At 44.6% G+C, this 12,902-nt stretch overlaps 1 protein-coding gene across 1 annotated transcript in view; it reads right to left on the bottom strand.

Annotated features, from left to right (window-relative positions):
* The window catches only part of ankrd50 (ankyrin repeat domain 50), a gene marked incomplete at its 5' end in the record, with an annotated part of 47,606 nt that overhangs the window by 19,367 nt on the left and 15,337 nt on the right, over positions 1 to 12,902 (bottom strand). Inside the window, one exon of the mRNA XM_083891569.1 lies at positions 4,269 to 4,501. Coding sequence (XP_083747695.1) covers positions 4,269 to 4,501 — 233 coding nt within the window. The remainder of the gene's footprint in view (positions 1 to 4,268; positions 4,502 to 12,902) is intronic.

Below are 12,902 nucleotides of genomic sequence, written 5' to 3'. Positions count from 1 at the left end.
GGGAGAAATGTGGGTCTGCAGGATCGAGTCACTGCACAAACTCAATACAATGAAATACAGAGTTGTCAAAAAATCTACAACAGCCCCTTTTTCTTATCTGGAAAATATAAAACGATGTCCTTCACTTCCCTTTCAAATGGGGGGTTTGGTTCCGTTCCTGTGCTCAAAAAGGAGATTCGCCTTTGAAAGCCAAATAGCCGGCCAATTGGAATAAGAGCTTGGCCGCCATCAAAAGAACCCGTAAAAAGCAATGGAAGAGGAGAAAAAAAAGAAAAGGACGGAAGAAATGAAAGATGATAACTGCCGTTTATCAGATTGTTTCCGAGATGAAATTCCCCCCTTCGTCAAATCGTATCGAAAACAAAAAGAAGAAGAGACAGCTCATCGACTGCAAACATGAGTTTAGAAAAACATCACTGATTACCATTTACGTCGGTGGCGTATGCAGCTGTACATCCCACTGCTGAATCCACTATAAACTTCAGATGCCCTCCAGATAGAATCTGGTGATTTAAAGCCGTGGTTTGGGCCAGACACAGAACACAAACACACACACAATCAGGGTAAACCAGCAAATACGATTAAATGCAAATTAAATATAAATCTTCTTGACTGAGGGCTCGGCGTTTTAGAAAAATGGTTTATACTGCGCTCGGATCCAAAAAATCTGATCACAGGCACTAGTATAGAAGCTTTGATGTTTAGAGAGCGTGGTGGTGGGCATCCGGGCTGTCACTTTTAGCGACTTTGGAGCTCAAAAACCCATTGGAATTAAACATTTACAGCCATAGTGAAAAAGAGGATGGCCTGATGGGGAGTTCTACAAACTCTGGCACTTTCACTCGCATGTTTACATGCAGTTTAATCAAGCTAAGGCCATAGTCTGACTAAGACAGGCAAATCGGACAAAAAGGCGGCGCTGTATCCTTCCATAAGCTAGCGTCGCAGAAAAACAAACAAATGGCGAGATGGAACGGTGAGATGGATCGTGCTGTGGTTCCTTATGTTCTGTAACTCCTGTACATGTTGATTGTGATGCTAATTATTCCGTAATCGGACTATGAATCTCATTATCCAGATACGTTAGTCTAATTAAGACTTTAAACATGCATGTAGACACACTCGATGATAATTGCACTGTCTTATTTGTTTCACAGTAAATCAGTCGTACACATGTTGCTACAACTTGCTATAAATAGCATCTAGAGCAGGGTTCACCAACCTTTTTGAGACAGAGAGCTACCTTAAGGGTAAAAAATAATATGGAGGGCTACCATATAATATTTTTTTGTTTGTTTACCATTTAAATGATTAATATTATGCATTCAACTGCATACACATTCATTCCAGTGCTTACTCCTAACGATTACCAGTTTTTATAAACAATATCAAAGATATTTTACTGAGTGATCATATGGATACATGCAAGTGAGGTGAAGTGAAGTTAGCCCGCGGGCACCGTATTGGCTGCCCGCGGGCTACCAGGTGCCCGCGGGCACCACGTTGGTGACCCCTGATCTAGAGGGTTGTACTGCTAACAAATTGCTAGCCAGGTATTTGTTTGTTTTTTTCTGATAAAAGGCAGTGATGTGTTATTGTTTATCTAAGAGTACAGGAAAGAGGACGGGATGCTAAACATCCCTCTTTGCTAACAATGAAAGCAGTGTGTGGAAGTATTTCTGGTATAGATTGCCCTTTAAAGTAAGGACTCTGCTAATCTGCCTGCTAGCTTAGCTGTTAGCCTGACCCAAGTAAGGCACTACAGGCAGCACAACAACAAGTAAGATCGAACTTGTTTTTTGGTAAAAAATGACAGCCCGAGTGGGCGTGGGTTTGCGTGGTTATGAAACGGCCAGAAGACAAATGACTCAAAGTGAAGTTCTGGCATCCTGAAAACCCGGCTCCACCTCCTCGCCATCGCTGTAAACAAGAACCGGATCCACGCGTTCTGCTCGCGCGCTTGACTTTTACACAAACACTTGACGGAGCACGAGGTTGTGAACACAATGCGAGCGGCAGATGCTCTGGAAACGCTGACGCCAAACTGCGCCATTAAATCATTCCCAGTCAATAAACAGATGACACTGAATAATAAAACATGGGTCGAGTCAAAAAAAAAGAAAAAGAAAAGAAAAGCCTGACGAGTGGACAAATGGCTCATTACACCCACATGGATCAACGTGGCTTCAACCGGTTAACAATCACTCTACATCATTCACTGTTAATCGATTAAGGGTAAAATGGCAGGAAATAATGAAAATACCTTGTGTCCAAACCATATTCGACATATGCACGTTATACTGCAAAAATCAGCAAAGATAGGACAGTTGGGACTAGAAAATGTTTAATATTTTTGCTTAGAACACTACTACTGATACACGGATCATCGCAGCCTGTTGCCAAATCCAAAAACCCTGAGGAAAATAACACTTTAAAGTTTCTCTTCACTCCCCAACAGCAAATAAAAACAGGTTTGTACCTGTGTGATTGTGCCGCACAACACACACAAACAGCAGCTTCAACTCTCCTAGAGACTCCAGCGTCGCGAGAGCCAAATGAGACGCCATTTAAACCCCCTGCATCATTCCCCTTCTGTTAAATAATAACGTTATAAGAACACATAATGTGCATATGACAAATTGCGGTGATTCGGGATATTGCTCTACGCTAATTAGGGCACAGCAAACGGTGGGGGCGAAAGAAAAAAAAAAAAGGCGCATTTGTAGCTCGCTCAGCCCTGAACCTTCATCCATCTCCTTAGTGGCGAGTGGCACAGGAACGACTGCCGGGATATTACGTAATGATTTAAGAGGCGAGCCGAGGGCGTACGAAGCTCCCACACTCTGTGGGTTTTTTTTTTTTTTTGCAAAGGTAGAGGAGGAACACACAGCAGAGCGAGGCCTGCGGCGGAGACTTCCTCCCACACAGCCAGGTTCTTGATGAATGTTGTGCCAGCTCATCACCACAGAGTGGGCCGCCTGGCCTGACAGGGAGATAATAGCAGCCAGTACGGGTACAATGTCACAGGACATCGGGGGAAGCGCTGCAGAAACTCGCCGAGGTCCGCGGCGGTGACCCCAATCTCTCTGGACGCGAAGCGATGGCGGGGAAAAAGGCGAGCGCCAAAGCCGGTCGGTCCCATTGTTTGTGAACCGCATATTCAGGGGTAAGTGTGTCACGAGGCTGGGAAAAAAAACAGCTGCTGCTAAAGCAGAAACAAGCATTGGGAGCTGCACTCCGTTCGTTCAGATAGTGCTGACGGTGGAGTATAAGCACATCGTCTTCTTTCTTGTGAAGTCTGCAAGGCTGGTGGAATAGGTAGAGCCCACACTTTTTGCTCTGTGCCACAAAAAACTTTACTGAGGATGTTTCCATTTTCAGGTCAGGACGCATCAAGCACCACCCACATATATACACCGGTATACAGCATATATACGAGTATTTCCTCAAGATTTTGAAGTGATTCTGTGTGAATTTGTGTCCATTCATTCTGTAGAGCATTTATGAGGTCAGGCAGTGATGTTGGAACGGGAAGGACTAGCTCTCAATCTCTGTTCCGCTAGTCCCAGAGGTGCTCAATCGTGGGGTTGAGGTCAGGGCTCAAGTTCTTCCACACCAAAAACTCAAAGTCAAACCACGTCTTTATAGTACTTGCTCTGTGCACTGGGAAACGGACATGTTGGAATAGAAACAAAGTTGGAAGCATAGCATTGTCCAAAACGTCTTGGTATGCTCAAGCGTTAAGATCGTGGGGCCCGGAGCCCAAAGCCTGACTGAAACACCTGAATTCAAATACACCTGCCAAATACTTTTGTCCATAGAGTGCATGTAGGCCACTGTATTATACTATAAAGGTAGGTGGTGCCTCATATGCCTGTAAAGATCCTCACAGGATCAAAACATTGTCCTCATCTGACACACACCGAGGATTGCTTGGGTCTACGTAACGTAAAGTCCGCCCATTCATCCAGTCCGCGAACTAACTGGCGCTGTAGCACAGCACTTTCCTGTTCCAAAGAGACAATGGAGAAGAATCTAACCATGTAAAATGACTACTAGCATTACTTGCTAGTAAGAAAACGCAAGTGCGCAAACTCTTGTTTAGAGTGTGAACAGAACCTTGGACAATATACAGATGCGGAAATACAAAGCTGCTCTCCACGGACACAAAACACACCAAGTAGGACCCTTCACCTCAAGTGAAGTCTTATATTTCATAATGTCTGAGCTCTGATGAAGGCGTCACGGCTTAAAGTCGCCATATTTACCTGTGAAGAGTTTGGTGATGGCCTTGTTCTGCCGCCGCGCAGAGCAGATGAGCAGCAGCCAGGGAGGCAGGAACTCGTGGTGGCTGGCCAGGAGCTCGGCGATGGTCCTGGGGGAGCCGAGGGACGACCGCTGCTCCCCCTCGCCCAGCTGGCAGCCTTCGTCGATGGAGTCCACGAGCAGGAAGAGAGACTGCGGAGGAGGCTTCACGCTGAGGAGAGGCAGGAGGACACATCTGAGGAAGGAGAGACAGAGAGAAAGGACATGTTAGCATGTTTTTCAAGATACGGATCATGCCTGGAAAGACAGTATTAGCAGATAATAACGTTCACATTGAGCGGACGCTACATTAGCGTGTCCAGAAGCTTGAAGTGGCCTCTTAAAATGACTTATTTTTCTCTTCAAAGTATACAAAAGGAACTCAGTAAACAGCAAATTGATGGTTAGCCAATGATCAAGCTAGCCATCTGCATGCTAGACAAGATAGCTAACAATTTTTTCAGTATAACCAGATTATATGAGATAATAGTTAACTATCTTAACCAGATCAGGTCATTATAAAAACTTCAGGTTGAGACTTGTGGAGTATTCTGATCCAATATGAGTTTTGTCAACATGTAGCATGTTTTCAGCCGCTAAAAAACGCTAATGTGAACAGTTAAAAGTGCAGGATTTCTCTGTTTATTCACAACACAGATGAACAAAAGTGCATTAAGTATGTATGCATCTCTTCATGTAGCTTTATCTGCCATTATCTCTTCAGCCAGGTAGCATCACACCCAAGTTTCCCTCAGTTATTTGAGCAGCACCACCAAGAGGAGACATGAAGTGGCGAAGCCCGGCAAGTAAAACTAGCAGAGACTTCATTTATTTTTAATTGAAAACATCGATTCTCGAGGAAATGGATTCCGAGTCTTAAAAAGGTACAGACTAGTTCAATCATCATGCTAATGAGCAGAAGACGAACGCATGATGATTGAATTTTTTTGAGACGTGGGAATGGCGTATTACTTAAATATTATTTAGAGCTTCTCCCGAGCCAGTGTTGGTGTTACATTAAAGCAAAAACAGATCATTCTCCGCCTCCACAGCTCTGACATTACAATGCTAATGAAGTCAAATCTGCCGTTTTGTTTTTTTTCCCTGTGTAGAGTCCTGACGATGATAATAATGGCTCCATTGTTCTTTCTCCTCCTCCTCCTCCTCCACTGCTTGGCACACTTGGTTTTACTCCAGGATGCATCTGTTCCCACCCGTTTGTCTGGGATGATGCAACAGTGCCACAACAACCGGTGAAAGCGAGAGCGACTCTCTCCGCCGCACCAATCCCACTTCATCAGCCTCAACGGAGCGTGGGAGTCAAAAAAAAACGCCTCGCCGTCCCATCTAAAACGCGGCCATTACCAAGTCCACTGCAGGAGCAGGGGCACCGCGGGCAATTACCTGGGGGCCCCGAGCACAGAGGAAAGGGCCGAAAACAGCAAAGTCAAAACAAATGATGAGCTACAGGCAGGAGGCTGCAATGACCATCAGGCCCCGTGTTCCATTAGCTTCAGGTCAAAAGCATCAAAATCTACAAAAAAAGACAGTGGTGGGTGGAATTGTGTAACACGGAATAAATTATAAACAAATAGTTATATCAGGGTTTTCATTTTTGATTTCAATGGTTGATAGATGATACTACTTCTGCTTATTCCTGTTGTCATGTTGTGGCTTCCATGTGCGTTTATGCTTAATGAGTTATAGCGTAGAGATGATAAAGTGACTGAAGTGGCATCATTAAAAAGGCGACTATAAATTAAACGGTCCATTACATCGAGCAGAAATACACGTTTCCATGTTGAAAAGTGTACATTTCTACTTGATATATAACATAACTTTCACCTTATTGGATATTTTATGGCAATAAATGTTACGCATTACTTATTTAAATAAAAACAATGCACACATTAACCATTAAATACACCAACAGGTCGTCAAAATACTACATTTTTGCGATGAAAAATGCAGAAGTCGATTACTTAAGTAATTGCCGACTATTTCGATAATCGGTGAATATGTTTGAGTGTTTTTCTGATTTTTCGGCTTCTTAACTGTGACTATTTTCTGTTTTCTTCATCTTAATCAAGAACTTAATCAATTTGGTAGAAAAAAAACAAGCCATTTGAGAAAAATATTATTTACAGGTACCAAACAAGTCCTCGGTTACTCCAAAAATAATCCACAGATGAATGGATGATGAAAATCATCGTTAACTGCAGGCAATAATCTGCTGATTAATTAAAAATCAGATTAGAGTAATGTCAACAATTGGCCCCAGGAGCCCCCAAAGTGCCTTGAAACGACTCTGGTTCCACAAAAAAATGTTCACATGTGAGCAAAGTGCTCAGCGGTGGGATGATTTCACAGTGTTTTTTAGCAACTATCCCTGACAACCAAACACACATTAGAGAGAGACCGGAGAGTCAAACCTTGACAAATCTCTTGCGTGACGTGAATATTGATGTCTCTGAATACGAACATCCCCTTGAATCACAGTTTAAACGCCGCATTCACCTCGTGTCAACTCCAAAACTCTGGAATCAACAGCCGCTGAAGCCAAATACACACATTTTTATTCTATGATATTATATCTGCGTTGGCAGGACTCGTGCCGATCATTTCCCAAGACTCGTAAAAACGACTTCTTTCAGCTCGACTGGCTGCGATAAGGGATCTGAGGATTTCACATTAGTGGATTTTTTTTTATATCAGGAGGTTTTGCTTAATTAAACATTTAAAAGGGAGGTTTGAGCAAATCGAATAATTGACACGAGACAAACTTTTGACTCGGGGAGCGGAGACGGATTTCCGCGGGTCGCCGTCACGCAGATAAAAGCGGTCACCTTCTGGATGACGGTCTCTTTAACTACCACTCTGCTTTAATGGAGCCGACGTCGCTTGTAAGCTTTTTTGTCATAAAAACACTAAAAATACCGTTTTAATGAGACTGGCTCTGGATGCTCGACAGCCTGTCACTAACCCCGTGGCTCCAAAAGCTCTGTTCGCTGCTTTTTAAGCATCTACCACTCAGGGCTTACAATTTAACCCAAGTTCATTATCCCCGTGCACACGGGAGCAGAAGTGGCCCAGGGTGAAGGTCTGTGTGTTTTTCAGACGACGCTTCTTCACTATTAAATAACTCAACTCCAAGTGTAACTGAAACCGTTTTTATTTGGTCTTATTAAAAAAAAAAAAATAATAAAAATAAAAATAACTTACAGCAAAATCTTGTGATTTCAATAATCGGATTTTTGTGCATGGACACCAATAATCTGACTTAAATTGCTGCAAGTAGCATAATCCATTCACGTTCCCCGACTCCCGCAAAAGCCATTAAATCCACTGCTGCAGTAATCCCAGTGTGACGTTATAATCTGTTACACAGCTTGACTAAAAATCTGATTACTCCACAGCTGAACGTGCTTTTAATGAGTTAAAATTAGGGGTTGAGGGGAAAAACACATTGATTATTTGACGCATTTTCTGTTGTTAGATGGTGCGAAAAGGCGGGAACTCCAAGGTGGGCTCCACCCGGACACTTCGGGATGTCCCGATACCACTTCTTTGTGTCCGACACAGGTACCGATATCCAAAACTACCGAATACCGATATTATTCCGATCATTTTCAGACCATTTATGAACGTATGAAGCCGTTAACGGACACGTTTGTGCTAAATCACGTCAAAGACATAACAATTCTCGGGCTGTGTGCGAGAAATAAACAGCGCAAACGTGACTCCGACGTGATTTTTGGATCGTTCACTGACGGATACCGATTTCGAGGAAGCATGGAGCCGAGATACAGCGGGTGAAAGAAGGTAGGACAGAAAATAAAGGTGTTGTCACCGGAGCGTACATCGCTATAACTGCGTACTCTATCACCGATGACTGGCATTGAGCCAGAGCAAGATGTTAAGCTAGCACGTTGCACGTAAAAACATGATTTTATCTCTTAAATGTGTGAATTTGTGATTCAAGATGTTACCGTTTCCAGTTTACACGTTTCATTTAATTTCGTTTAATAAATCACAACGGAAACCAGCTAATCTCTTGTTTCTCGTTTTTACAAATGCACGGTTGTTAAAAGATAGCGGTGGCTAAGTGGCGCGCGAGACGAGGCGGTTTTCAAAAGACCGACTGAAAGCGATATTTTACGAGGTGACCTACGTAAACAAAGCCAGCGCTAGGAATCTGATTAGCGAGTGCTCTTTCCTTTGCAAGTAGTTTGCTGCCCTCACATGGACCTGTTGGTCACTGTTGAAGACGTCACTGTATCGCCATCATCGACTGCAAAGAATCTGGGCGTAATCCTCGACGACGGACTTTCCTGCGCCCCCAAACAACATCATCGCGGTAGCCCGATCCTGCAGATTTGCCCTCTACAACATCCGAAGGATCCGGCACCTCCTCACAAAGGAAGCGACGCAACTCCTGGTTCAATCCCTGGTCATCTCCCGCCTCGACTACTGCAACTTGCTATTGGCTGGACTCCCTGCCTCTGCGACTAAACCGTTGCCTCGATCCAGAACGCTGCAGTGCGCCTCGTTTTCAATCTACCCAAATTCTCCCATGTCACCCCCCTCCTCCGTGACCTCCACTGGCTTCCTGTTAGATTTAAGACCATGGTGCTGGTCCTTCAAGGCCATCAACCGAACTGCACCAGTCTACCTCCAAACACTGATCGGACCACAAACCCCAGCTCGAGCGCTTCGCTCTACTACATCAGCCGGCCGTCTGGTACCTCCATCCCTGAGAGCAAACAAAGGCCGCTCAACGAAGTCCCGACTCTTTTCTGCTCTGGCACCTCAGTGGTGGAACGAACTTCCGACCAACGTCAGGACAGCAGATTCGCTATTCGCCATCTTTCGCAAAAGACTCGAGACTCACTTGTTCAGACTTCACCTCGACCCTACATAGCACTAACCTAAAGTACTAATAGGTTCCTACCTTCAGCGCTTGTATCATAGCACTTATGGAACGTTCCTTTCTTGTGACAAATGTACTTATTGTAAGTCGCTTTGGACAAAAGCGTCTGCCAAATGCCCTAAATGTAAATGTAAAATGTAAATGTAAGGCGCATAGACCTGAAACAAAACTCTGTTTTCATTTCACACGACTGTCGACCGCTTTCTTCCTCTAAATTAAGCGATATCAGTGTTCAAAAGTTGAGTAACTTCTGCAAATTACTTCTTCGACAAACACCACACAAAAAATAACCCTTAAGATATTTGTTCTAATGAGGAAAACGCAGCAAGTTGACAATGAAGTGAACTGTTAATTTCCAAACAAGTTTTTTTTTCAGCCTCAGGTGGAAGCGGAGCAGCGTTAGCCTGTTTTTTTATTTTGCTTTTAGTTTGAACTCGGCACAGCGGGAAATCGAAAGCAGCCTCAGAGCTGCTCCGAGACCTTCGCCCGCAAACCTCCGCCGACGCGACGCTGCTCGGCCTTTCACAAACGCAGTCAATCACTGCCTCAGATGGCCACAGCCCACAGAGAACCTGCAGTGCCATCTGGGAGCCTCGCCAGAAGGAATGTCCATCCACAGGGGTGTGTGTGTGTGTGTGTGAGGCCACGCTGCCCACTGAGACAATCAAATCCACAGTGACAGCAAGCGGCCAAAACAAAGAGCCATTCTTTCAGCTACTTCTGAGCTGTCAAAGAGTCAAAAGACAAGGGCCCGCGGACAAAGAGAACTTCACGGGGACGTAGGAAAGTAAGCCCCGGGATAAGCTGATTTAGTTTTAGCGGCACAACCCTGAGCCACTAAATTAAAAGTAATTCGGCCACACACGGCGCCCCCCCCCGTCTTCGATGTTTACGCCGAGTCCTCGAAATATGACAACGTTAATGTAAATCGCGTTTTAAGACAAGAAAAAAGAAAGGATGGAGGATTCTTTTAGAGGGGGGTGGGGTTGTGAAAATGCATCTAATGCACTCACCATCTGTCATGTTTGTGCCGTTCCCGCTACAATTGAAGCGACGTTTTAGTGAAGATATCTGGAGCGGAGCGACAGCGCTGGGCTGCGAGCCAGAGACTCGCAGATTTAACACCGCTCTCGATCCCGGAGAATCCACGTCAACGTCACCAAACGCATCACACCACATAACACCACACACTTTAGACCAGGGGTGACCAAACTTTCACTAACCCTTCGCCGACCATGCGTTCTTCTCATTATCCGTAACTCCTAGACCTAGCTTTACGCGGCCCGTCACAAAGACGAGATTCGCCAGCGCTTCTCAGTACCGTAATATTCCTAAACGGTTGAATAACTGCCAGATATCCAAACGTGTTAGCGCCGTTAACGTTAACACACATTAACGCATGCCGCGTTTCCATGACGAGTGACCGTAAAAAGACGAGTCGGGAGTCGTTTACGTGACTCCCGATTGTTAAAATGAGTCGCTAAAGTAACGCTAAACTTTAAAAACAGACCGCTCCAGTTCGACTGTAGGCGCGCTAACGGCGCTAAAGGAGCTAACACGGCTAACCGGTAAACGGTGCCTGGACTCGGTTATTTGTAGCGCTGCTTTTTTTATTTAATAAACAAACCGTTCCAGTTCAACTGTAGGCGCGCTAACGGCGCTAAAGGAGCTAACGCGGCTAAGCGGTAAACGGTGCCTGGACTCCGGTGCAGCGGTTATTTGTAGCGCTGCTTTTTTTCATATAATAAACAAACTGCTCCAGTTCCACTGTAGGCGCGCTAACAGCACTAAAGGAGCTAACACGGCTAACCGTTAAACGGTGCCTGGACTCGGTTATTTGTAGCGCTGCTTTTTTTATTTAATAAACAAACCGCTCCAGTTCTACTGTAGGCGAGATAAATGCGCTAAAGGAGCTAACCGGTACACGGTGCCTGGACTCCGGTGCAGCGGTTATTTGTAGCGCTGCTTTTTTTCATATAATAAACAAACCGTTTCCAGTTCCACTGTAGGCGCGCTAACGGCGCTAAAGGAGCTAACGCAGCTAACCGGTAAACGGTGCCTGGACTCCGGTGCAGCGGTTATTTGTAGCGCTGCTTTTTTTAAATTTAATCAACGAACCGCTCCAGTTCCACCGCAGGCGCGCTGACGGCGCTAAAGGAGCTAACGCAGCTAACCGGTAAACGGTGCCGCGACACGTAAACACGCGCGTCTTTTTCCGGTCAGTCGTCGTGGAAACGCGCCATGCCGCAGTTAACGGACGACGTTAACACTGTTCACGTGCCCGACACTATATTATGATGAGGTGAACGCATGAATCCGTCTGTCACGGCTGGGTTTGTGAAGCTGCGACTCAGACATCACTCGACCACCGGGGGACGCTTTTCTGTCCACAAATAATACAAAATAAAACCGAAGTACCGGACTCTGGACGCGAGTGATGCCGACAAAGCTTTCCGAACCATCACCAGGCGAAGACCAGAGGTTCCTTTCATTACATCAACCCCCGTCCTCTTCATTTAGAGGACGCCTGGCTCAGCGTCTTTTAGGACCAAACAACAACAACAACAACAACAACAGCAGCTGACTCAGGCACCGGCTCATCCAAACGGGATGTAGATAACCACCATCTTTCCTTCCCCCCCCCCGCGCTCGCACTTACTTGTGTGATTCTTACATTATGCAGAGCGGCTCTGCAATCATCTCGTTCAGCGTAATCACACTGATGAGAAGAACAGGAGTGGCGAGCGCTGAGTGCAAACACTCGAGCTGTATTTCCTCCTCTTACATGCACCATATGGCTCTCGTTTCCACCCTCTCAATCTGTCTCCACATCTCTCTCGCTCTGGTTTTTATGCGATCGGACTTAAATCCGTCTGCGGTAACCAGGCCCGAACACTTAAAACGAGTTTTAATGAGATTTTAATGCCATTTGATGGGGGTGGATGGATGTTTTCAGATCCAGTAAAAGAAAGATTTTCTGTCATGTTTGGGAACAACTCGCATATCCGTGGATCTGAATTGAAGGCTACGTGATGCGTTTTCATTTGTAGATGACATTTTTTATCTGCGTTTCAGCTTCATATCAGCAGTAACATGATCCCCTAAGATCATATACATCACATTTGGAGCTACAACTATGTCTCGTTTTGTCCACAAACCCAAAATTATTACATTTGAATGATTTCTTTGTTATATGGAGCAAAGAAACCAGGAAATATTCACATTTAAGAAGCTGAAAAATCTAAAAACTTTGGTAAAAAATTTGAATAAAATGAGTTGACGGTTAATTTAGTCACAGACTATGAACCCATCGTTCAGATCATGCGACCCGTTAGCTCGTTTTGCATTTAAAATGTCGTCTAATTCAAAACAGTTACCAATTTTTTTACCTTTTTCATTTCACAGACAACAAAAAAGACTAAAATATGTCCAAATTTAATGCTCAAAACAACGATTTATCGGACTAAAGGAAGAGAGTGATTTTAGAAATACAAAGAACTACTGGTTGCAGTACCATAAAATGTCTGCAGGTGGAGCCCCAGAGCAGAAAGGGCTGGAACATTTAAAAAAAAAAAAATTTCCGACCAAATGACAAAAATGTCATACTATACTATGTCGACCAAAATTTTAAAAAAAATCTGACCCAAAATTTTTGGTCCAACATTTT

The sequence above is a fragment of the Microchirus variegatus genome (genome assembly GCF_963457635.1).
Source record: "Microchirus variegatus genome assembly, chromosome: 6".
NCBI classification, from domain to species: Eukaryota; Metazoa; Chordata; class Actinopteri; order Pleuronectiformes; family Soleidae; genus Microchirus; species Microchirus variegatus.
The sequence above is the reverse complement of the archived record's forward strand: the minus strand, read 5'-3'. Positions and strand labels throughout refer to the sequence as shown.